The sequence below is a fragment of the Aotus nancymaae genome, unplaced genomic scaffold (genome assembly GCF_030222135.1).
Source record: "Aotus nancymaae isolate 86718 unplaced genomic scaffold, 86718_ANA_hifiasm-v0.15.2.pri h1tg000041l, whole genome shotgun sequence".
In the NCBI taxonomy this organism is placed as follows: domain Eukaryota; kingdom Metazoa; phylum Chordata; class Mammalia; order Primates; family Aotidae; genus Aotus; species Aotus nancymaae.
In genome coordinates this window covers 30,472,896-30,498,708 of record NW_026988455.1, presented here as the reverse complement: position 1 = coordinate 30,498,708, position 25,813 = coordinate 30,472,896, and the positions used below count along the sequence as shown (strand labels likewise).

Here is a 25,813-nt window from a genome sequence, read left to right as displayed (position 1 = left end):
TTCTCTTCGTCACATTCAGGTACACCTATCAAACGTAGATTAGGTCTTTTCACATAATCCCATATTTCTTGGAGACTTTGCTCACTCTTTTTTATCCTTTTTTCTCTAATTTTGACTTCTCGTTTTATTTCGTTAAGTTGGTCTTCGAAATCTGATATCCTTTCTTCTGCTTGATCAATTCGACTGTTAAAACTTGTGCATACTTCGTGAAGTTCTTGTGTTGTGTTTTTCAGCTCCATTAATTCACCTATATTCCTCTGTAAATTGTCTATTCTCGTTAGCATTTCATCAAACCTTTTTTCAAAGTTCTTAGTTTCTTTGCATTGGGTTAGAACAAGTTCTTTTAATTCACAGAAGTTTCTTATCATCCACCTTCTGAAGCCTACTTCTGTTAATGGAACACACTCGTTCTCCATCAGGGCTTGTTCCGTTGCTGATGAGGAACTGTGATCCCCTGTAGAGGGAGAGGCATTCTGATTTTGGGTATTCTCAGCCTTTTTACGCTGGTTTCTTCCCATCATTGTAAATTTATCCACCTGTCGTCTTTGTGATTTCTGACTTTCAAATTAGGTTTCTGAGTGGATGTCCAACTTGTTGATTCCCAGCGCCGAAATCAGAGCAATCCACTGCGCCGGCCAAAACAGTGGTGTTAAGATTGATGGTGCTTTTCTGCCTGGGAATCAGCCAAAAGGGGACCCAGTCCGCTCACTCTGCACCATGAACTGCCGCGCTGAGGCGCCAGCAAAACTGCTGTGCTGGCCACAAGAGTCGTGCTGGCGACCCGTGGGGCTCCTCCACTGGGAATCTCCTGATCCGTGAGCACCAAATATTCGTCTGAAAGTGTGGCGTCCTCTCATTCTCTGCACTTTCACTGGGAGCTACAATCCCAAGCTGCTAGTGGTCAGCCATCTTGGATCTCTCTCCGTCCTTGTAAGACTTTAATTCTGATTAAAGTTTACAAGCAAACCCAAAAAAAGATATTTTTCCCAAGTGTGCATGTCCTAGGGGATACACACATATACACATATCTATGCATTTTATATTTACCAGCCATATAAAAATATACATGTCTATGTTCCTTATATATAAATACATGTCTGTGAGTGTATGTGTGTGTATTAGGTCTTATGGTATTAACACAATACTGAAAAACTAACACCCACAAAAATAAACTTGTCTACTTTTCCCTTTCTTATGTTTTATGGCCAGGATTCCTGACTTCAAATCACTTTAATAAATATTGGCCCTTGGCACTGTAGGCATGTTCTTTTAGCTCCCAGTTAATTCAAACATTTATTAAGCCTTGCACTAGCCTAAGCAGACAATAATTAATTATTGTTTCCTCTAAAAAATTAAAAACATAAAAAACACTAAGAAATCTGATATTGAAAATAAAATCATTAGAAAGTAAGAAAGATATTAAGAAAGTTACAAACTCTTTATTATTCCATAGCTGAGTTTCTTTTGCCTGATCATCTCAATATTCTACTCAAACTAACAAATAAAATGTAAAGTTCATACCTTTCAGTATTCAGACTCTGATCAGCATAATCACTTTTCAAAGCATCTAATTCACTCTGAAGAAAGGCTATGTTTGTCTGTGCTTCTAAAAGGTCTTTCTTAACTTTCTGATTTTCCTGGATAAAAGGAAAAATGGAGGTCATTAGATTCAGATTTTCCTCTGCCTGGGAGAAATGAAGTAAAGTGTTGTGCCACCCTCCACACCACTCCCATCCTTCCACAACTCTTCAAATCTCAGTGTTCAAAGAACTCTTTGTCAATTCAAGGTAATTTGAAATTATTATAAATTAATAAAGTATCAGAAATCTAAATCCTCAAAGTTGTTCTTCATTTTTTACATTTGATATCTGATGCCAAACTACAACAGTCAAGAGTTTATCATGATGTATTTCAACACAGTATTGGCAAATTAAATGACAACAAACATTTGAATTTCTGCTTTATTTAATGAGAGCTATAAAATTATTGGTAAATATTTTGTGGAATCAATAGTACCTACTACCAGATACACTGGCTACTTTTTACAAATAAATTCGATCACTTAATATTTTAAGTTTTGCACTTAAAAATAAAACAGTGCAATTCGAAAATCTCTATATTTTCTTAAAATAATATTGGAAACATCCCTTCAAGATGATGGACCAAGTACATGAATTTGTCTTTTTTCCCTTTCAAAACCTCATTAAAATGAAACGCCAAAGGAAATGAACCAATTACAATTACAAGAATGGAAAAGAGACCCAGAGCATTCAAGTGACTTAAACACACTTCTGGAAAATGGAAACTAATCAAAATGTTTTCCCAAAAAGAAGAGTGTGGGGAAATGGAAGTCTAGAGGAAGTGTGTTCAAGGTTTTGACACAGAACCCAGAAGGAGACAAGTGGCCAGGCTGAACCCCAGAAAGACAGAACCAGATATGGGGTTGGAAAGAGAGATTAAAACTGTATAATAAGGCACCCCTCCCACCAAGCCCATCCCATCTTTCTCTAGCAAATAATAGTAGAGAGCCAGAGTGGATTCCAAAGACAAAACAGAGGTTATCTTTTTAAAACTGAGTGGCTCCTTTAAGGAAAGCTAAGGCTTCTCTCTGAATATCCCCGTCCCGCTCATGCTGGTAACTGGGGTCCCTTGCCAGCTTCACACACAGAGCTCCTGTGAAGACATTCTCTAGGGAGAGAGGCCTTGAGGTGAACAGATCTGTTCACACAGTCCCACAGAACTCCTACGCCAGCTACAAGTGACCAAGCTAGTCCTTCACTTTGAACAGATCACCAAGAACTGCCAGGTATTTGCAAAAAAAAAACGGTACCTAGAAAGAATTAAATTAATAAGTCCCGGAAAAGCCTATTTATTTAAACAAACTTAATAAATTGTGAGGGGGAATGCAGACATTCTCAAACATTCAAAAACAGAAAATTTCTCCCTCACATGTTCTTTCTGAAAAAGTTTCTTAGGATGTGCTATGGCAAAATGAGGATGAAACCCTCTCCCCAACAAAAAAATTGTAATATGCAAAATGCTGCAATTCAATGAAAGGCCCAGTGAAAAATTGCAGAACATATGGGCAGCAAGTTTAAAAAACAATCAGTCTAATAAGAACTGAAACTTTATAGACTCCCAAATTAATATCTTCAAGGAGAAAAGCTAAATAAATTTCATGCATTGGAAAGAATAAAGGAGTCTTAAGGTATCAGTGATATCATGAAAATAGTAGAGTTTCTTTTTGCAACAAGAAACCAAAAACTGAACCAGAAAATCCAAGAAAAGTAAATAACTCTATAAGAATATCATTATCCAAATAAAAAGCCAACTAAGATGTGGAAAAATTTGGAACTACGAATTCATTTGACCATGAAGCTCGGAACCTTCTTTTAAATGAAGGAGAGATAATGAATGGAGAGAAAGAAATGCAAGCCTCACTCATTTCTTAGCTCTGCAGTGAAAACATAGTATCATACTAAAGAAAATGCTCTTTATTTGCTTTCAAATTTTGGAGTTAGTCTAAAATCTAAATAAATAAAACTTAGCAAAGATAACAGAAAGAGATGTAAAGGTTATCAATTTTGTTAGTACTAAAATAAAGATGTGCTGGCATAAGATGGAAAAGGGACAGAAAAGAAAAAACTTGGAGGAAGGGGCAAGGCATTAATATCCTCATCACAAAGCCAGGGATACAGACCAGAGCTGATGCTTGAAGAATACAGGGTTAACTATGTTATATAAAATTTAAGCATTATGCCTTTACTACTTTGTATGAAAAATAAGTAAAAAGCTTTCACAGTAAGTGGCATATTATCGAGGAAAAAAGCCTGCATAAATAGTATCTTTGATCAAAGGTATTTTAAGGAATTTTTCTAACTATAATATTAATTTCTCTTTAAGCTGCTCTTCCTGGAACACTAAAATAAAAGCATGACTATGTAGTCTAACAGGAAGCGCATTTCTGTAAGTAAAAAGGTAATTCTTACCATTGATAAATCATAAATTTGTTTCTTCAATGCAGTCACATCTTCCTTTTGACTTATGTGTTTTGACTGTTCTTCGAGCTGAAAGAGCAAATAAAAGTTGTGTGCTTACAAACTCACTCTGAATTGCTTTGGTTAAGTTTAGGACTATCCTTGAATATACATATGAGAATTCTAGAAGCCATCAATTTTCAACATTATGTGACTTTATAAATCATTAAACTACATAAAATCCATAAGGATTTGCAATTTTGTTCTAAATAATTTAAACATTTGAAAAAGGGGTTTTATTATGAAATGAACTTTCTTGGAAACAACTGAAAAGCCCTTTCTGGAAACCATTCAACTATTAAGCAATCAAATTCTTGCTTTTTTTAGTTATGCTACATTGGAATCTGGATCTTTCTATTCTCCTTTGTATTATCTGCATTTAATACTTCCCATTCTGCATATAATTATTTAGAAATGTCTTACCTTCCCTCCTTAAAGATTTTTTTAAGAGCAGAGTTAGTGTCAGATGCATCTATGTTTTCCTCATGGTGAGTTCCATAAATGCTTATTAAATAACTAAAATCAGTAAAATCTGAGTGGTGGGATCTCACTATGTTGCCCAGGCTGGTCTTGACCACGTGAGCACAAGCAATCCTCCTGCCTCAGCCTTCCAAAGTATTGGGATTACAGGCATGTGCCACCATGCCCAGCAAGGATACTTCTTTTTTAGTTATCCATTTTCATTTTAGCTAGGACATTCCCATTAGTTATGGGAAAAGCAAAAACAGATGCAAGAAGTGTGTCTAGTACAGTGCTGAAGCCAGCCTGTACTGGCAGGTGAGCGTCTCCTTTAAGCATCTTTTCTCAACCTTAAATTCAGTGATATCAACTTGGTAGCATGAAATCAGTAATGACAGAAGTATTTATACCATAGAAATCGACAAATGATATACATCCCTCCTCTCCCCTCCACTGCCTACAGAGCACCTGTTAAACAGCTGCCAGAGCATTACTGAGTAAAACAGAACCTGCTCATTACAAATCAAACAGAGAAAAAGCCAAAACCCAACCACATAAAAAAAAAAAAAAAAAAAAACTTATCACAACTTTGCTCACACTCAACAAGTTCTGGTCCTCTTCAAAAACTGGTGACTCTTGGTGATCAGGGTACCCTAGATCTGAAATTTTCTACTTAGAAGAGCAATATTCATTTCATTTAATATATATTCCCTGAATACTTACCATGCACTTTGCAATAAGCTAAGGGTAGGGACCTAGGGATACTTGACATGACCAAGAAAAACAGTCATGAAGCATGCAGTCCACTAGACATGAGGGACTTCAGAGTACTGAGCTGGTGAAGACCAAGGAAAGAAAACTAAAGTTTTATGGACAACAGTTGAAGGGATCAGAAATATTTATTAGATCTGTGCAAAAGACAGGTGGCCCTTGGAAACAGAAGAGGAACTCAAGGGCCCTTAAAAGAAGGTCTTTCAGGCTGGGTGCAGTGGCTCATACCTGTAATCCTAGCACTTTGGCAAGCTGAGGCATGCGGATCACCTGAGGTTAGGGGTTTGCGTCGACCCTGGCCAACATGGTGAAACCCTGTCTCTACTAAAAATCGAAAAATTAGCCAGGTGTGGTGGCATGTACCTGTAATCCTCAGCTACTCAGGAGGCTGAGACAGGAGAATTGTTTGAACACAGGAGGCGGAGGTTGCAGTAAGCCAAGATCATGCCACTGCACTCCGGCCTGGGTGACAGAGCGAGACTCAGTCTCAAAAAAAAAAAGGTCATTCCAAGAAGTTCCTTGATTCTGAAATCTGTTTTTGGTTGTTAATAGCTTAGATACACTTAGATGCTGAGGCTGTTCCTAAAGTCCAGGTACCACATGCCTACCTTTCTTAGCTTTTTAATGGTCACCTGCAGATCTCCTACTTCAGTTTCATACTGACGTCTGAGGTCACTGAGGGCTTCCTCAGCTTTGCGTTTTTCCTGAAAGAAAAAAAAAAAAGATTTTGTTCATTTAAATAGGTTCGCCCTCTCAAACAACCTTTAAAACCCGACAGGTGAGAAACATTTTGTGTCAAATTAAGGCTGACCTCAGTTCTACACAGGGAGGGTGAGAAGGGATATCGGCAGGAGACCAGTGACTTCAAACGTGACTTCAAAAGTTTTGGAATTGAAACCTACAAAACCAAAGTGCAGAATCCCACACCTACATACACACCTCACCCAGGAGTGACACCTCTAAGACTATTACTCACGTTGTGATAGAGGCCGTAGCACATCAATCAATTAATTCATTATTGCTATAATTAGTTACAAGACATGGCACGGTGAAGGGCTGCCGTGCTCGCCAGAATCCTATCATGTCATCAGGACTAACGGAGGCAACCCAGGTGCACCCTTTTCCCTAGAGCTGACGCCTTATCTAAATCTCAATCACATCACTGCAAATTTCTATGCAAAGTGCTTCCCTGTGGGCCAGTACTTCTCAGAGGTGTCCCTTGCAGTTCTTCTGGAGTAGAGAATGGCAATAAGGTACTCCAGGAAGTCAAGGGACTGCCATTCAGAAGCTCCCATGGGCTTAAACATCTTTAAATTTCCTTTTCTCTTAATAAATTATATAATTTTGTATCCTACATTCAGTATTCAAATAGTTTTATGTTGATAGCCAGTAAAATTCAGTGTAAAGATATTCACTGATCACCTACCAAAGGTTCTAGGCACTGGGGACATGGGGACAGAGGGGGACAATAAAACTGATGTTCTCATGCATTCTACTGGAGGAGACAGAAAAAAAGACAATTTCAGGAAATGACACACACACAAAAAAGAAAAAACAGGGAGATGTGATGAAATCAGTCTGCTAGAAGGTAAGCTAGGGCCTCTCTACAGCATGCTCCCACATCTGAATACCTGCCAGAGGTAGCCTGTCTTACTGCCCACTCATTGGCTGTGGAGACTGAGCAAGTTGCTAAACTTATCCATACCTCCATTTTCTTTTTCACCTATTGTGAGGATTAAATTAAATAATCCAAGTTAAATAATCCATATAAATTAAATAATCCATGTGAAATGCTTAGCAGAAGAGCAACATCTACCCTGATGGTCACTTTTTAAAAAGGGGCTATTGTGACTTCATCCAGCTTTACAGGTGAAGCAACAAGTATTGCCTGCCTCACAAGTGGATGAAGACACAGAGGCCTCACAATGAGATGCTAATGAGGCAGCCTTCCTGGCATCAAAAATGGACTTGACTGCAAGTCTCTTCATTAGGTCGACAGCCACAAACCCAAACATAAACATTTTAGGGTTTAAAAATACTTTATCCAGAGCTCCATAAAGGAAATGATCACTAGCCTATTTCATTCCCAACCTGTGACAGCTAGATGCTGAGAGATCAGATAAGAAATTGTTACAGTAATGCAGGTGAGAAATGGTAGTGGTTCAGATCAACTCTTCACAAACTTCCAGCAAACTGGAATGGAGGGAATACATCCCAACTCATTCTACGAGACCAGAATTTCCCAGTCGCCAAAATCAGACAAAGGTGTTAAAAGTACAAACCAATATCTCTTCCGCATATAAATGCAAAAATAAGTAAAATTCAGCAATCTATAAAAAGGGTAATACATCATAACTACTTAGGGCCTATCTCACATGCAAGTTTGTTTTAATATTCAAAAATCAATCAATGTAATTCACCACATTAACATTCTAAAAGAGAAAAAATACAACCATAAGTAATGACAGAAAAAGTATTTGACAAAATTCAACATTCATTCCTGATTAACAGCAACAACAATAATATTCAGCAAACTAGGAACAGAAGGAACCCTACTCCACTTAATAAAGGCATCTATGAACAATACACCACTAACATCACATTCAATGTTCTCATCTCCTTTATTCTTCTAACCAGTGCAATAAGGCAAGAAAAATTAAAAGCACCATCCAAATCAGAAAGACAAATAAAACTGTTTTTAGTCATATGTTTCATAATTATCACCCTGGAAAATCTGACAAAATCTACTAACAAAAAGGCACTATGTATAAGCAATGGAAGTAATGCTACAGAATTCAAGACCAACCAATACTCAAAAATCAAATGTATTCCTATAAATTCACAATGAACAATCAGAAATTAAAATTTTTAGAAATACTATTTATAGTTTCATCAAAATATGACATATTAAGAGTAAATCTAAGATGTATAAGATCTGTACATTGAATAACACAGTGCTGAAAGAAGACATAAATAAATGGAGAGATAAATCATATTTTCAATATTATTAAGATGTCAATTCTCTTCAAATTGATCTATATATGTAACAAAGTTCAGTCAAACTCCCTGCAGACTTTTAGTTTTTGTTTTTGTTTTTTTTTTAAAGAAATTGACAGGCTGATTCTATGGAAATTAAAGCAATTAACATAGCCAAAAAAACTTTTAAAAAGTACAGTTTAAGAACTAATACCATTTGATTGCAAGACTTATTATAAACCAATAGGTATCAAGACAATGTAATACTAGCATAATGATAGACAAATCAATCAATGGAATAGAACAGAGAGGCCAGAAATAAACCCACACAAATAGAGAAAACTGATTTTGGATAAAGTGCAGAGGCAATTCAGTGGAAAATGGTTAGTCTTCTGTTTAATAAAGGTGCAGGAACAATTGGATATCTACATGCAAAAAAATATGAACACTGATTCATATCTTGGCACCAAGTACAAAATGGATACTAAATGTAACCTAAAACAATAAAACACACAGAAGATAAGATAGGGGAGAATCTTTGTGAGACTGGGTTAAAGATTTTTAAATACCACATGAAAAGTATGGTCCGTGAAAAAAATTGATAAATTATAATTCATCAAAATTAATAAGTTATACTTAAAGATACAGTTAAGAGAATAAAAAGACAGGTCACAGTGTAGGTGAAAGTATTTGTAGATCAGGTATCTGACAAAAGACTTGCATTCAGAATATATGAAGAACTCTCAAAACACAGTAATTTAAAGAAAACTGTATTTTTAATGAGTCAAACATTTTAACAAGATACTTCAACAACATAAAAATTATACACATGGCAAATGAGCCCATGAAAAGATCCTCCACACAACTAGTCATTAGAGAGATGCAAGTTAAAACCACAGTGAGATTCCTCTACACATCGATTAGGAGGCTAAAAGAACAGGATTATCATACACTGCTGATTGAAACATACAACTGTACAACCACTCTGGAAATCATGTTGGCAACGTCTTATAAAAATACACATTCATCTACACAGATGATCAACCCATTCCACTCCAGGAATTTACTTGAGGAATAAAGTATATGTCTATATAAAGATGTGTCCATGCATATTCATAGCAGCTTAATTTGCAATAACCAAACACTGGAAATAACTCAAATGTCCTTCAACAGATGAATGGCTAAACACTGTGGTAGCCATATATAATGGAATACTACTCAGCAATGAAAAAGAAAAAACTATTGATTACATGAATAAGTCTCAAAATAATTATGCTGTGTGGAAGAAGCCAGACAAGAAATAGTAATATATACTGCATGATTCCATTTCTCTACAGTTCTGAAAACTTCAAACTAATCTGCAGTGACAGAAGATAGAACAATGATTGTCTGGCAGAAAGGGGCAAAAAAAAAAAAAAAGGAGGAAGGAAGGCTTGTTATACCTTCAAGGGGCATGAAGAAACTTCTAGAGTGGATAGTTATGCCCATGATCTTGCCTGTGGGAATGGTTCCATGGTGCATACATATGGCCAAACTTCACATATTCTGTACTTTATGTGCAGTTTATTGCACGCCAATTATACTGCCATAAAGCTATTACAGTTTTGGAAAAAAAAAAAAAAGAAAAAATGCAATATATGCTATATTACGCCATAGTAGTCAAGGTCAGGAAGAGGTAAATGTGGCTAGAGGAGCAGGGGAGGACATGAAGAAGAAAGTGAGGATTCCTCTGAGCTTTGCAGAATTTAGGAAGGAGGAAAGGAGTGAGGAGCCCATCATCAAGGCAAAGGAAACAGCTGCAGCCAAAGCAGAGTTACGCAGAGCAAGACCACTGGGCTAGAGCTGGGGGTGAAGAATCCAGGGGAGCTGAGGGGAGCTGTGTGGAATGGAAGGAAATTAGGGAAAATCTTAGACTGGCCTGGGCATGTTAGTCCATAGAAGTTGTGTTTAGAAAGGAGTGAGGTGGACACGGATGGGCAGGCAAACAAGGTTCCTCACAGTGCCAAAGCTGCTCAGCTGGCAGTGAGGTCCTGGACTGGCATGCTGAGGTTCGGAGACCGCATGTAGATGTAATGACTGACTGGCCACATGTGTCACTGCTGTGGGATAGAGAAATGATGCCGTGGATGCACAGGTTTGCCCCCTCTGGACTGATGCCAAGGAAACTAAAGAAGATGTTGTCATTAACAAAACATGAAGTTATAAAAGGTGGGGGCCATGGTAATATCCCCATCACCAACAACAAATTTGGGAGGCAGTTACCTGGAAGAAGCAATGAGATATGATGACAGAATAACACACGTGCTCGATAAGTGTTTGATGAATGAATGAGTGCACAGATTAAACACAATAGATGGTGAGGAAAAAGGGCATAAAAATGATATTACTCTTCCCTTTTTACAAAAAGGAAAGTACTAACAGAAGAAGGGGTTATCCATTGCTCTGAAGCTGGACCGTGAACCTTGAGCCATTAATGTGGTTGAATATGATGTCATTCTTCTATTTAAACTTTTTATGAAGAGATAGGATGATAAAGACACCCCATAGCATATGTGTGGTAAAGTCATTTAAGGCAAAGAATCTAAAAGGAATCAAGAATACACAGAGCCACAGGAAAGAGCAGGACAGTAGCAACCAGGGTGCAGTCACCACATTGCAGGCACTGTGCCAGGCACTTTATATAGATCATCATGTTTAACCCTGTGAAGGAACATAGATTGCATCATCCCATTTTAGAGATGGAATACCAAAGGCTCAGAGGTTGGGTTATTTTCCTAATGCCACCTAGATAAGATCAGGGCCTGGATGTAAACGAAGGTCTCCCAGATGCCGACGTTCAGACCACTTGCACATCATTTTGCTGCCACTCATTGTTAACAGGGCAAATGAATAAACAAAAGTGGAATTTTTAACCTAACACTGTCTATTTTCTGTTTTTAATAAATAGTAATCATCCACAAGTATTTTATAATAAAAAATTCTTTCTTCAATGGGAATCACTGAAGGTAACATATAACTTTCAACTTTAAATGGTTCCTATAATACTGAATAAAGGTAAACAGTCAGCCCTTCATATCCACAGGTTCTGTATTTGCTAATTCAACCACTGAAGATTGAAAACATTTTAAAAAGCAGTAAAAGTGATGCAGATAAAGATACAGTATAACACCTATTTACAAAGCATTTATATTATATTAAATATTAGGTATTATAAGTAATCCAGAGATTATTTAAAGTATATTGGAGGATATGTGCAGGTTGTACGTAAATATACATCATTTGTATAAAAACTTGAGTATGCAGATTTTGGTATGTGGGGTTGTGGGGCAGTCCCAGAACCAATCCCCTGCAGGTACCAAGTGATGACTATATTCCATTATAAAAGACCAAAGTTTGAAGACAGAATTTTAATTTCACTATAATCTAGATTTAAAGTGGGCAGTGAAACAGGTATGGAATGTCAAGGCACCTTCTCTACAAAGGCTGGCTCTGCCTTCTCCAAGGCCTCATCTCTGATGTTACCCCTTCAAAGAGGCCTCTAGCCCCCAACCTAAGAAGCCTCCTCTCCCAGTCACTATCACACAGGTTGTTTCTTTATTGCAGTTTTCACTATCTGAACTTATATGCTTTGCTTGTTTATTTGATTATTAATTCTATTTCTTCTTACCCCATCCCCCAAAAACCACCACCAGTAAAAATTTCTTTGCTGGGAGCCTCTGTAAGAACCTGGACTTGCTGTACCCATGCATGACACCCAGAAGAGTGCCTGGGCCCTCTCTATAGAAAGCACTTCACAAAGATCTGCTGAATAATGGTCAATCCCAGAAACTCACATCTTTCCGTGTCTTATGTTCCACAGCCTGAATCCTCTGATCCATTTCCTCTTCCAACTCACTCAACTGCATAGCTGCCTTGTCCTGGGCTCTGAAATTCAAAAGGATGCACATCTTTTCATTATACTCTTGAACTTGAAACATGAAGAGAAACTTCAAAGTCATCTACTTCAAGCCCCATATATTATAAATGAAGAGAAACACACCATTCAAAATGGTATTCCCCATTCCTTCTACATAATAAAATGAGATTGGCAATTTTACCATTTTGGGTAAAATGATTTTAAAACTAGATACAGTCACGCATTCCTTAACAACTAGTATACATTCTGAGAAATGTGTCTTTAGGAGACTTTTGTCATTTTGTAAGCATCATAGTATTTACGCCAACCTAGCTAGTAGAGCCTACTATACACCTAGGCTATGTGGTATAGCCTATTGCTCCTAGGCTGCAAACCTGTACAGCATGGGATCGTACTCCATACTGTAAGTAACTGTAACACAATGGTCAGTATTTGTGTTACAGTTACTTCTAGTATAATTCCAGATCTAGTATAATTCCAGTATGATCTTACAGAATAGATGCAGTAAAAATTTATAGTTATATTCTTATGGGACCACTGTCATTTACATAATCCTTATTGACCAAAACATCGTGATGCGGTACCTGATTATATTAAATAGATGAATAAATTGGATACAGTGACATTAAACTAGACTGTGGCGAAGAATAAAGATATCCAGGGTTGAGAGTTTGCTCTCATGACTGAGTTACAAACCTGGATTAAAAAAAAACTCCACGACAAAATGATGTTTAGATATAATTTTGAAATTTCCCTATATAAAACTCACAATGTTATATATTAAAGTCAGAAGGGAAAAAAGATCTCAATCATTATTTTTTATCTGTCCCCTAAAGTTCTAGAATGTAGGTAAGGTTACCTTTTAGAAAAATTCTGTTTCTATTATGAATGCAATTATAAATCACATCTCAATGGAGGCAGAGCACACTGATTTGCATCTAAACCATCAGCTTTAGAGGTGATTCATTTGGACAAATGACATGCTATTAATAAATGATAGGGCTTAAATATAAGATTTTCTGTCTTCTAGTTTGATGGGTCTCTGCTATAGCAACCTACCTGCTTTCGACTTATTACTCCCTCACAACACAATTTATTCATGTGTTAGTTCAACTACCACATAAAATTCCAAGGAAATATTGTGGGGGTGGGGAAGACCCCAAAGTAAAATTTTCAGTAACATTATTATCTTCTGTTCCTATTTACTTCTTCCTCATCTTATAGCCTGTCCAAGGTTATGTTAACCAAGCTTGGAAGGTCAGTTCATTTCTGCTTATAAATACCTGCTATTTGAAGTCTAGAAATTGTGTATCTCCATAGCAATGTTTCATAGCTATTCTGGTCAACTCTGGGACTGTAAATGACTAAGCCACATATCCTTTCTCCCTTTGTTATCATCATTTCCCACTTACTTCTTCTAGATATACAATCCCAAACATCTGGGACTGCTCCCGAATGGACTCCCTCTGACTTTTTCACTTCTGAGCAACATTTTTCTTCTTTTACAAATCAGGGTGATGCATAATGACAGAGTGCCTGCCTTAGCAATTTCTAATTTGTAATGAAATGTCTGCCCACTGTGACCTAGTCTAGGACTCCAATTAGGACACTGGGAACCCGTTCTTCGGGTGCAATACAGAGCAAAATGGCTGAAACCCTCCCCCAGTCAAAAACAGAGGTGAGGATGGATGGCTAAGAATGCAAGGAATGGTTTACAAGTAGCCATTTAAACACTTCCTGAGGTGTTTGATAGCTAAGAAAGGAGCCTTTAGGAGATTAGGCTCAGCATAGAGTCTGGCTCTGGATCTCCCAGTAGCACAGAAGGGAGTGGATGGGGACTCCAACACAGCTCGGATTAGTGTAATGTGCTCACTCCACCATGAGAAAGCAGCCTAGCTGGTAATGAGAACTTAAAGCATGCCAGTCTGTTTTTTTCCCTCGTAGGTTTACATGGTATTATCTTTAGATTGGGGGCATGTGTATGTATGTGTGTACCCACATATCTTTGTGTGGGTCTTATATGTGTACCTGTGAGTTTGTCCGTTTTAATATTTATTGGATGCTCTGAGGAATCAATGTGTGTATCTGCTTGTCACACCGGAAAGGAAGCCAACTCTGGGATTCAGATCCACACTCCGGTATACTCTACAGAATTTGGAGCTGTAGCATTTGGAGCCCTTTATCCTATTGGAAGGCCCCTAGAAGGCTAACTTGAGACAAAAAACATCAGCCAGGTACTGAAAATGTTCATGAGAAATCCCTTGTGAATACATCAACTTTTGCTTGACTTGTGTAAGAAAGGTTCTATTTAGTATCAAGAATTTAAAGCATTTCCTTTCCTACATTGTAATGTCCTTCAGTTATTCCAAAGGTTTAACTAGATAGTTTCAGTATCACATGGATGGGAAGGATAAAGAGACAGCGGAGTTGAAGATAATTTGGCCTGTAGCCCTCACTTGCCCCTATGCAGACAGGGCAGCCCCCTATTAAAGGGACTATGTTTACAAGCTCCAGGCAGAAACCAGCAGGGTACATAGCGTCTTGGGAGCTCCTGGTGGAGCACATGGCAGCAAGGTGCATCTGTGGGACACAACACACAAGAACTGTGACAAGTACAATGCCCTCTCTTTCCCAATATATGTTAAAGGAATGCAGTTCTTCCAGAGAGCAGAGAGGCTGATGTTTGCACTGAAATACATATAACTTCTTTTTTTGCATGACCAATAGGATATCCTATGTAAGCTAGCTATGGCTTATATGAATTGTAATATAGTAAGAGTTCAATAGTTTTTTGGCTTTCAGTTCAGAGGAGGGTGGGGGCAGGTGAGGAGGAGGGCTAGAGAGTAGAGAGAGCCAAAGCAGCACTGCTGAGCACACACCACGTGGTGGGCAGTGTGAGAGACTCACCCATGACATCGTCCACTGAGTCTTAACACCCAGAGGACATGAAGATGTTCATCCTCATTTTGCAGATGCAGGAATTGAGACTCAGGGAGATTAAGTAACCTGCTCTCAAAGTCTCATACATGTAGGTAATAAGGCCAGGCCTCAGTGTTCTATACTTTTCTAGATAAAGTTTCCTGTGTGTTTTAAGTAGCTGGATGTAAGATAAATCTCTTAATTGTTCTGTATCAATCATTGATCCTGAAGAGTTTATATAATAGGATCATCATGACCTCCTGAGTGTTGGGTAGCTGACCTACTTCTTCAGTGTTGGCTTAATTTTGAAAGCTCTAGGCTCCCGAGGCTCAGGAAGTCCACCTATACCACAGTGTGACAATGCAGTTCAGTCCACTTGCCACCCAGGTCAGAGAGCAAGCTAAAGTACCCACAAGCCACTTATAAAGGAAGGATTTCAATACCTCTTCACCGCAATGGCCAAATTTTCCATTTCTGTGCTTTGAAGTCTGATCTCGCGGATGAAGTTCTTTATAACATGTTCATATGGCTGAATTAGTCTTGGCTCCACAAGGTTGATATTTTGGTACAAGGTACTAACTTGCTCTTTTCTGCCAAATAAATAAACAAAAATTAAGCCAATTACAAATTTTAAAAGGCAACTCTGCAGGGGACTTTTAAGAAAGAGAAACATAAATGAAGAAGTAAGGAAAGAAAAACTGGCAATCATCGAATGATATGGTTGGATTTTTTTCCACATTAAGAAAGGGGGGCCTGTGAGGACAGTGAAAATGCACAGCAAGGGAACAATTAAGGGAGGATTTTGTTGTTGTTACTGCTATTTTTAAAAAATTATTTTAACAGATAAATTAATTTACAGAAAAATTAGGTAACATTAAATCAGTTGTCTAATTCCATGTTTCACCCACCCCTAATAAGACGTGTTTCAGCCTTTATGGTCATAACAATGGGTGTATTAGTCCATTTTCACACTGCTATAAAAAGAAATACCCAAGACTGGGTAATTTATACATAAAAGAGGCTTAACTGACTCACAGTTCCACATGACTGGGAGGCCTCAGGAAACTTACAATCATGGCGGAAGAGGAAACAAAGATCTTCTTCACATGGTAACAGGAGAGAGAAGAGTGAGGTGTGAAGGAGGAAGAGCCCCTCCTTAAACCATCAGATCTCCTGAGAACTCATTCTCTATCATGAGAACAGCATGGGGGAACCACCCACATGATTTAAGCACCTCCCAACAGCCCCTTCCCAGACACATAGGGATTACAATTCAAGAAGAGATTTGAGTGGGGACACAGCCAAACCACATCAATGAATATACCTATTACGTTATGGTCAGCTAAAAATTACTTCATATAAATTCACATTTTTATATATATTTGCATTGATAGTCACAATTTTTCTGACACCAAATGTGTGGATTTTTTCTTCATACCAAGCAATTCTCCAACATTTCAGATACTAACCAAGTGTCCAACAATCCAATTCCATTCTGACACCACTCAGAGTTAGCACAGACCCCACAGGTTAAGGCATCAGTCCTACAAGACTGCTCCCCACTTAGATGCCAGTCACAAGTTCCAGGCTGCCAACTACACTTCTGATCAATCACCTATAAATCAGGGGTTACTGTGGCTCTCTCTTCAGATTCCATACTTTGCTTAAATGGCTCACAGAACTCAGGAAAACACTTGACTTATGTTTACCAGTTTATTATAAGGAATATAACTCAGGATGGCCAAATGGAAGAGATGCTTTGGGCAAGGTATGGGAGCAGAGGGTGGGTGCACAGAACTTCCATGTCTCCTCTGGTAACAACATCCTACCGGCACCTCAATGTGTTCACCAACCCAGAAGCTCTCCAAACCCTATTGTTTTAGGGGTTTTGTGGAGATTTCACTGCACAGACCTGATAGATTACTTCACTGGCCACTGGTGAGTACCTCCATCTTTAGCTTCTCTCTTTCCTCCCCAGAGGTCAGGGATGGGGCTAAAAGTTCCAACCTTCTAATCATGTCTTAGTCTTTCTGGGGACCAGCTCCCATCTTGAAGATCTAGGGGCCTCCAGCTACCAGTCTTCTCATTACCATACAAAAGACACTCATCACTCTGGAGATTCCGAGGATTTTAGGAGCTGTACTCCAGGAAGCTGGGACAAAGACCAACTACATATTTCTTAGTGCATCACAGTATTTATATGTGACAGTCCTCATAGTTATTATGAGGACCTTATAGTTACATGTGACCACATAGTTATATGTGACAGTCCTCATAGTTATTATGAGGACCTTTACTAAAAGATACATATTTTCAGAGGTATTTCAAAAGAAAAATTAACCAGATTCAGTAGCTGATCTGATAGAGGATAAAGGAGCTAGTCGGTGAGGCTGGTGGTGTCCTTGACTCATAGTTTAAGAGCCAATTCACTTAGCGGAATCTCGCATGATCTATGAATAATATGCCCTTTATGTCTAGTTAATGAAGCCTATGTAACTCATGTGTTACACATGGATGGATGTGATAGCCATGTGTAGACTTAATAAGCACACTATTCCCCAGCATATCCAAGCGTCTCTGGATTGATGGGCTGCATACTGGCCTCCTTGGACAGTTTCTATCAGAGACCCTGCAATCTGCCCTTCTTCTTCTCATCCTGGTGGATCCCTGCTTGCTAGTATTTAACACAGGCTATGACTTGGTTGTGACAGTAGCAGTAGTTTTTTAAAGCAAAGAAAATTTATACCAGTTGAAACAAGAAATACCAAAAATTTAGAGAAGAGTCAATTCTTTGGGAATGAGATGATAACTTACCATAATACCAATATCAAATAATTCTATCAATACTCATTAAGTCTAGAAATGTTAAGGATAGCTAATAATTGCAAGAAAGTCAACCACTTTGACATACTGCCTGATTAAAAAATCACCTCCAATGTCTGGATAATTCTTATACTTGGTGATCTGGTTCTGTGATTTTATAGTTACTCCACTGACAATGCACAAAGACTTCTGTCTCCTGCCCCTGACACGGAGAGATTACTCTTCTCCAGGTGCTTGTCTAGCTTTTGGAAACTGGGAAGGACACTCCAGGAACCAGGAAGTCTGAAAGCATTTCACAACCATCTATGGTGTGATATCATAGTGATACCAAAGTGACAGCCACAAAAGACCACTCAGAAATCCTGAGCATAAAATTCAAACCCATCCACTTGATCAATGTTCCTTGAGCTTTTGTTCTATTACTCTGTTGAAGGCACTATTTTAAGATGCTATGAGGGCACAAGAAAGAGGACAATAATCCCAGGTCTCAGTAATTGAAAAGCCATGCAGTGAGCCATCTCACGACTGGAAAAGAAGACACAGTCAGATAGAATTCAATTTACAATTGCAATAAAAATACTTACATGTAGCAAGTACTCACCATATTCTAGGTAATGTGTTAGGAAATGTATATGCATTCTATCTTCAAATGCTCACAACATAATGAAGTACCTTTATTATCTCAGTACTTCAGAATGTGACTATATTTGGAAATGAGTCTTTAAAGAGGTAATTAAGTTAAAATATGGTGATTAGAGTAGGTCCTAATCCAATCTTACTGGTCACTTTATAAAAAGAGATTTGAACCCAGACACACTCAGAGGGAAGATCATGTAAAGACATGGGAAAAGACAGCCATCTGCAAGTCAAGGAGACAGGCCCAGGAAGAAACCACCCTGCTGATAACCTTCATTTTAGACTTCTTGCCTCCAGAACTGTGAGAAAATAAACTTCTGTTGTTTAAGCCACGCAGTTTGTGATGCTTGTTACCACAAACACCTAAGCAGCCCCAGCAAACAAATACCGTATAGGGCCCATGGTAACATAGTGGCTAAGTGGCAGAATAAGGATTCAAACTCAGTCTCACGCTGCAGGCCACCTAATCAACCATAAAATCATATTGCTTCCCTATGTGTTAAATAGCTAAACTCTGGCAGAAGAAATGGGATACAAAATCAATCCACAGACCTAGGAAACACTGCAAAACATAAGGTACACATTAACTCTGAAGCTTAGTTAAGCATGGCCCCAAGGTGTGGCCATGTGGCAGTAAAAACTGTCCCAGGTTTCTTTGTTTTTTTTTTTGTTAACCTCCACCTCCCAAGTTCAACAGATTCTCCTACCTCAGCCTCCTAAGTAGCTGGGATTACAGGTGTCCACCAATATGCCCGGCTAATCTTTTTTTTGTGTGTGTGATTTTTAGTAGAGACTAGGTTTCATCATGTTGGCCAGGCTGGTCTCAAACTCTTGACCTCAAGTGATCCATCCACTTCGCCCTCCCAAAGTGCTGGGATTACAAGCATGAGCCATTGAGCCCAGCCCCAGATTTGCTCTTATAAACAAACTACTTGATCTATACAGAGGCCAATCATGATTCAAAAGAATTGCTCAAGAAAAATATTATTAATAAACCTGCAGAAGTAAGTCTCTTTATTTGGTGGTATAAGACACAGAATACTGCCATTATCTTTCCCATCAGAGCTGGGTACAAATCCTGGTTGCAATAGTGAGCCATATTCATTAGGGGGCAGTAAAAGAAAAATCTCTACCTTAGACTGTCCCATGTAATTTCAGTGGATCATTAACTCTTTGCCTTTGTCATTTACTGACAACTAAGAAGGTGCAAAGCATAAAAATCTGCTCTTTAATAGAATTCTGCCTGTCAGGGGGTCATTAAGATACCATCACCTAGACCGGGTGTGGTGGCTCACGCCTGTAATCCCAGCACTTTGGGGGGCCCAGGTGGGTGGATCAACTGAGACCAGGAGATCAAGACCATCCTGGCTAACGTGGTGAAAACTGTCTCTACTAAAAATACAAAAATTAGCCAGGTGTTGTGGCAAGAGCCTGTAATCCCAGCTTCTTGGGAGGCTGAGACAGGAGAATGGCTTGAACCCGGGAGACAGAGGTTGCAGTGAGCAGAGATGGTGCCATTGCACTCCAGCCGGGGCAACAAAGAGAGACTCTGTCTCAAAAACAAAAACAAAAACAAGACACTGTCACCTAGAATCCTTGTTTGCTGGCTATCTGCATAACATCAAAATGTTCAGAAGTAGATGTCTCAGTAGATTCCCTCACTTTCTGCAAATTTCTAAAATAAGAAAGAAACACAATGATTTGTAAATTCTCTTGGGTCATTTGTTGGTTCTGGAATTAATCATAGATAATTTCAAAAATAGTTCACGTTGAAGTATACAAATAGAGTAATTATAGAAAATGTCTGCCACTAACAGAAAATGTGACACATGGTTAACTGTTGTGCCAGGACTGCCCAGAAACTCAACTATCTTGCTTTGTATTACAGGGCACATAGGGAGATCTGATTCCCCAGAACTCCTGGTTAATAGGTTGGAGCCATGTGACTAGTTCTAGAAAATGGAGTGGGTACAGAAATGGTATGTGTTTGCCACCTCCATGCTTGACCTCTCAAACCGCTTACAAAAATCTTCAGCACATTTTCTTTCATTCTTTTTTTTCTGTTTCTCAATTTCTTTCTCTCTCTATCCCCTTCCCAGCTTCTCCTTCTTTCTCCCTTTCGGGCCTTTCTCCCTCTCACTTTCTCCCACTTTCTCCCTCATCTTCATCACTGAAGTGAACAACTCCTATATGGCTAGGCCCGTGGTAGAATGTGCTTGGATCCTTGAATCACCACATGGTGGAAAACTGCTCAGGAGAGCTACCTAACCACCTTGATCTGTCAGATACATAAGAAAGAAATGTTTGCATTGCATGACGCCACTAAGACTTGGAAGTTCTTTGTTACAGTCAGCATAAGCTTAGAAAGTTGGCATTATGGTTTCCCATTGGGGTATTTTATCATCTTCTTCCATATTAAAATACTTCCTTTCCTCCTTACTTGACAGATTCATACATTAAGTATTAGAACTTTTATGACCAGGTAAGTCTTAACCATCACTACCCACTCCTTTTTAGAGGAGAACAAAAGGCTGTTTTGAAGTATTCATATACTGAAGCAGACATTTATTCAGCACTTTATATATGTAGTCCAGGTGCTGATTTAAGCATTTACATATATTATTCGTTTAATTCTCTCAACAACTCTATGAAGATGTTATCACTTGTATCCTATTTAGTGAGGAGGAGACTTAGGCAAAGAAGTCTTTTTAGCAGAGCTAGATTCCCACTCAATCCACCTGGCTCCAGAGTTGGATTCTCTAGGGAAGAACTACCTCTTCACCACAAAAATAAGTGCTGAACCATTTTCAGGGGTCTTAATTACATATCTCCATTTAAGAAAATGTAATATAACAAGATTTTTTAAAAATTCCTTTAGAAGAGGACATCTTTTATTGCTACAAGGATTACCCACATTACAAGAGGACTCCTTAAAATAATGAAAGCATGACTATGATAAAATGAGAACCTTATACAATTTAGTTTACTTAAAGCTATTTGGGGGAAGGACAGTTACATGCAGTGGGCACAGTCCCACCTTCCACCCCTGCCCCCATCTGCCTGTGTGCTTCACTTACTACAGAAATGAAGCACCATCTGTGTTATGGTGAGAGAGACTGTATGGAACATAACGTGCTCTTGGCAATTCTCACACCTGATAGAAAAAGCAAAAAAAAAGAAACTTCATCATAGCAAGAGATAATACCTGGTCTCTCTATGTAAGATTTAAATGCTGTGCCTCTCCTGGGCAGCTAATACCCATGGATTCTCAACTCAATAAACTTGGCACCATTACTTGGTGCCAAGATAATCTTTTGTTCCTCTCCAAGAGTGTAGTAGTTACTGGCCTCTTCCGGTGTTCTAGCTTCTGACGTCAAAGGTTAAACAAGCAGAAATGACACAATGGCCACACACACAACTCTGCTTTCTTCTGGGCCTGACTCAGTTGGCACAAGTGAGTGCTGAGAAGGGTGCCTGGTAGGGACAAGGCTTGAAAGCATTTTGAATTCATAAAGGACCCAGGGCCTCATCTAAAGCAATTACACTTGCACTCACAAATACCATGCAGGTCTGTTTACAGGTGTACTTGGCAAACACTAGGTAAAGCAAGATTAAGGATCAAGTCGTAAGCATTAGTCAAGACAAAAGCAGTTTCTACTTCTGTGCTGAGAGAGCAACCGATACTAAAAAATCTAATTTGTATCTGAAGATATCAAGTGAAATGCAATGAGAGAAAAATGTACTTGGAATTATCAAATTTTCAGATGTTATTTATCTTTTTTTTTTTTCTTTTTGAGACGAAGTCTTGCTCTGTCACCAGGCTGGAGTGCAGTGGCGCAATCTCGGCTCACTGCAACCTCCGCCTCCTGGGTTCAAGCAATTCTTCTGCCTCAGCCTCCCGAGTAGCTGGGACCACAGGCGTGTGCCACCACACCCGGCTAATTTTTTTGTATTTTTAGTAGAGATGGGGTTTCACCGTGTTGGCCAGGATGGTCTTGATCTCTTGACCTTGTGATCTACCCGCCCTGGCCTCCCAAAGTGCTGGGATTACAGGCGTGAGCCACCGCGCCAGGCCATTTATCTTCTTATTCAATAAATTATATAAGATTCGTATGAATGACAGTAGCAATGGCTAATTTCTGATGAAAACCTCACAACTTAAAATTTTTAAATGATCCCTGGGAAATAAGAATCATAAGTAGCAAATATTCCCATTGGAGCAGAGAGGGAAATTATATGTACTTAAAGAGAAAACAGGTATACTTAAGATGTATAAACATTTTTAAAGGTCAAGCATTTTCATAAGATTAACATTTGACTCAGAAGATCATATATATATTTATGTTTATATACCTGGAAGGCAGCAGGGCTGGTATGTAGAATGCTCGGACACTGTTATCTCAGAACATCTCTGGGAACCAGTTAAGGACAGACAATTTCACTCCACACTAACAAACACAGTGATCCAATGGGGTGCTTAGGAAAACTGGCCCTTAGATCCCAAGTCTTGCTGATTTAAGCATTAAAATAGGGAGCTTAATTATTTAAACTGTATTTTCATACATCTAAAACCCAGTTTTTGTAAACAAAAGTACACAGTATTAAATGCCAGTATCTTCATCATTCTACACTAAGGAATGCCACAAGAAAATTGATGCTAAAATCCTACCATCTGAACAGGAGACACTAAAACATGCATGCAATCCAAGGGGCACCATGTGAGATCCTGAAGATAAAATGCTAGGAAGCCAACCCAGTTCCTTTCTGCATAAAGCTCACACATGATTGAAAAGTTCTGTGAGTATTAAGTACAAGATGCGCTGACAGCATAGAACAGGGGAACCTGACCAGTCCTTGGGGTATTCCCTGAAGCATATATAGGTGTCAACTAGGCAGAAAGTGGGTGCAGTAGGAGGTGATCTTTTCCAGGCATCAGTAGCCACAAGCTGTGCAAAGCCTCAGGCAGGAGAGCTGGGGCTGGAGAAGTTAGCAGGAGGCAGTGAGCACATCCACAAGGACTGAAAGCACATTGAAGGGGGTTGGCGGGGATGTCCCAAAAGGATGGGAAGCTATGGAAAGATTTAAAGCAAGAGATGACACAATCAAGTGCATTTTCACAGTTTTGGATGAAGCAAAGAATTAAACAAAGGATTTTGAAATAAATGTGCAGAGATAAAGATAATCTAAGGCCATTATCATTCAATCCAGAAATGTAGAACTTCAGGAGTTGTCACTAGTTTTTACTCTAGAATAGGTAAAATTATAGACAACTAATATCTGGTAGTATAATTATTTCTCTTTTTGGGTAAGAACAAGGAGTATATTCTTAGTATGTAATACCAGTTAACCTTATTGGTTTGATGACCTGAATGAAACCACAGTTGTTCAGTCAGTAAGTACAAAGGTATATCCTTTTTCTCCCATACAAGTTAAGTAAAAAGTACTCTTTTAAAAATGTACTTTTATTACATAGTATGCATGCTTCCAGAATAAACCCAAATTAACTAGAAAATAAATTCTAAGGGCCAAATACAGCTATGCTACTAGAATAGTGCAATATTAATTCCCCTTCTGAAGTTTAAGACTTGCTTTCTAGACAGGATGACCTCTTCCCACTAACAGAGTTGCCTATGACTGGCTGCGGTCTCAATCTGTGTACAGAATGGCTATCTAGCTCTCCAATCTAGATAAAACAAACAATGGTCTCTTCAAGTTGGCCCAGCAGCCAGCAGACTTGGAAAGACAACCTGGTCCAGGGACTGACGCTTCTCTGGCTTCAGTTTGGCTGCTGTCTGATCAGAGGACTTTCTAATCCATGTATTAAACTGCCAGGGCTGGGCGCGGTGGCTCAAGCCTGTAATCCCAGCACTTTGGGAGGCCGAGGCGGGTGGATCACGAGGTCAAGAGATCAAGACCATCCTGGTCAACACGGTGAAACCCCATCTCTACTAAAAATACAAAAATTACCTGGGCATGGTGGCGAGTGCCTGTAATCCCAGCTACTCAGGAGGCTGAGGCAGGAGAATTGCCTGAACCCAGGAGGCGGAGGTTGCGGTGAGCCGAGATCGCACCATTGCACTCCAGCCTGGGTAACAAGAGCGAAACTCCGTCTCAAAAACAAAACAAAACAAAACAAAACAAAAAAACTGCCAACACCTCATCCAGGGCCCTTACCCAAATACATCTCCTGCAGGTAAAATTATTTCTGGGTTTGTATCATCTTGAAAAATATTACTTAAGTAAGTACCTACTTGGGTAACATCCCCAAAAGGTATTAAAATGGAAATTTCCTGGAAGATGAGAGAGTTAACTAGATCCATTCACTATCTAGAAACAATCTAGATTGCGAATTGCTTCCTATTTTCAATCACCGATATTTAGTTAGTGGGAGTCTCCCAATGGAGGCAGGAAGGTAGAAACAGCAGGAAGCATTGTGCTCAAGGTTTACTGCAGGCACAGCCTCAAAGCAACTAGGGCTTCTGAAGTCATAAATGAATACAGCACAGGATAAGTGGAATGCCTGGGCAGATTTAAATGCTTCGTCCACCACATCTAAGCTTTATGACCCAGAGCCAAACACTTTACTTTTCAAGCTTCAGTTTCCTTAACTATGAAGTGGATATAACAATAGAACCTATCACCTAAGGGTAGTTGTGAGGTACAGTGCATGGTACAATGTTGGTAATCAGTAAGTGCCAGCCATTGTTTCTATCCATTATTACTCTTGACTCCACTCTCCAACCTAGTTAAAAAGAAATAGATGGTTGTCTCCTGTCCAGGTCTGTGTAGTGTTTCAAAAGGGGCACAAAGGAAGAAAACCTTGTAGTATTGGAGCCCCATGGACAGAAATGTCTTATGGGTGGCAGTGCTCTGGGAAGTGAAAAGGGATAATTAAATTAGGTCATGTTCAGGGTCAGTCTGCAAAAATTATAGTCCCTGTATAAGTAATATCTTTTCTGTGAAGTATCAGGTAGAAAATACTTTAGGCTTTGCAGGAAATACTATCTCTGTTGCAACCATTTAGCCCTATCACTGAAGTGTGAAAGCAGTCTAGACAATGCATAAATGAATAAGCTTGGCTGTTTTTCATTAAAACTTTATTTACACAAATAGGCAGAGAGACAGATGAGCCTTGCTGTGCTGGCCCCCATTACTGTCTATCAGCATAAGGACCCGAGCTTAGCATTGTGCATGGGACAATGCAGATCTCACCCTTCACACTCAGATAAACAGACTCTTACTACATCCTGCCTCAGGTCCAGATCAACATTTTTTC

General features: G+C 39.0%; 1 protein-coding gene across 1 annotated transcript in view; it reads right to left on the bottom strand.

Annotated features, from left to right (window-relative positions):
* RASEF (RAS and EF-hand domain containing) overlaps window positions 1–25,813 on the bottom strand; it is a 76,093-nt gene that overhangs the window by 30,071 nt on the left and 20,209 nt on the right. The window contains exons 2-6 of the mRNA XM_012472155.2: window positions 15,522–15,668; window positions 12,077–12,167; window positions 5,876–5,971; window positions 3,990–4,067; window positions 1,522–1,637 (exon numbers count right to left, since the gene is read on the bottom strand). Of these exons, the coding sequence (XP_012327578.2) occupies window positions 1,522–1,637; window positions 3,990–4,067; window positions 5,876–5,971; window positions 12,077–12,167; window positions 15,522–15,668 (528 nt within the window). The remainder of the gene's footprint in view (window positions 1–1,521; window positions 1,638–3,989; window positions 4,068–5,875; window positions 5,972–12,076; window positions 12,168–15,521; window positions 15,669–25,813) is intronic.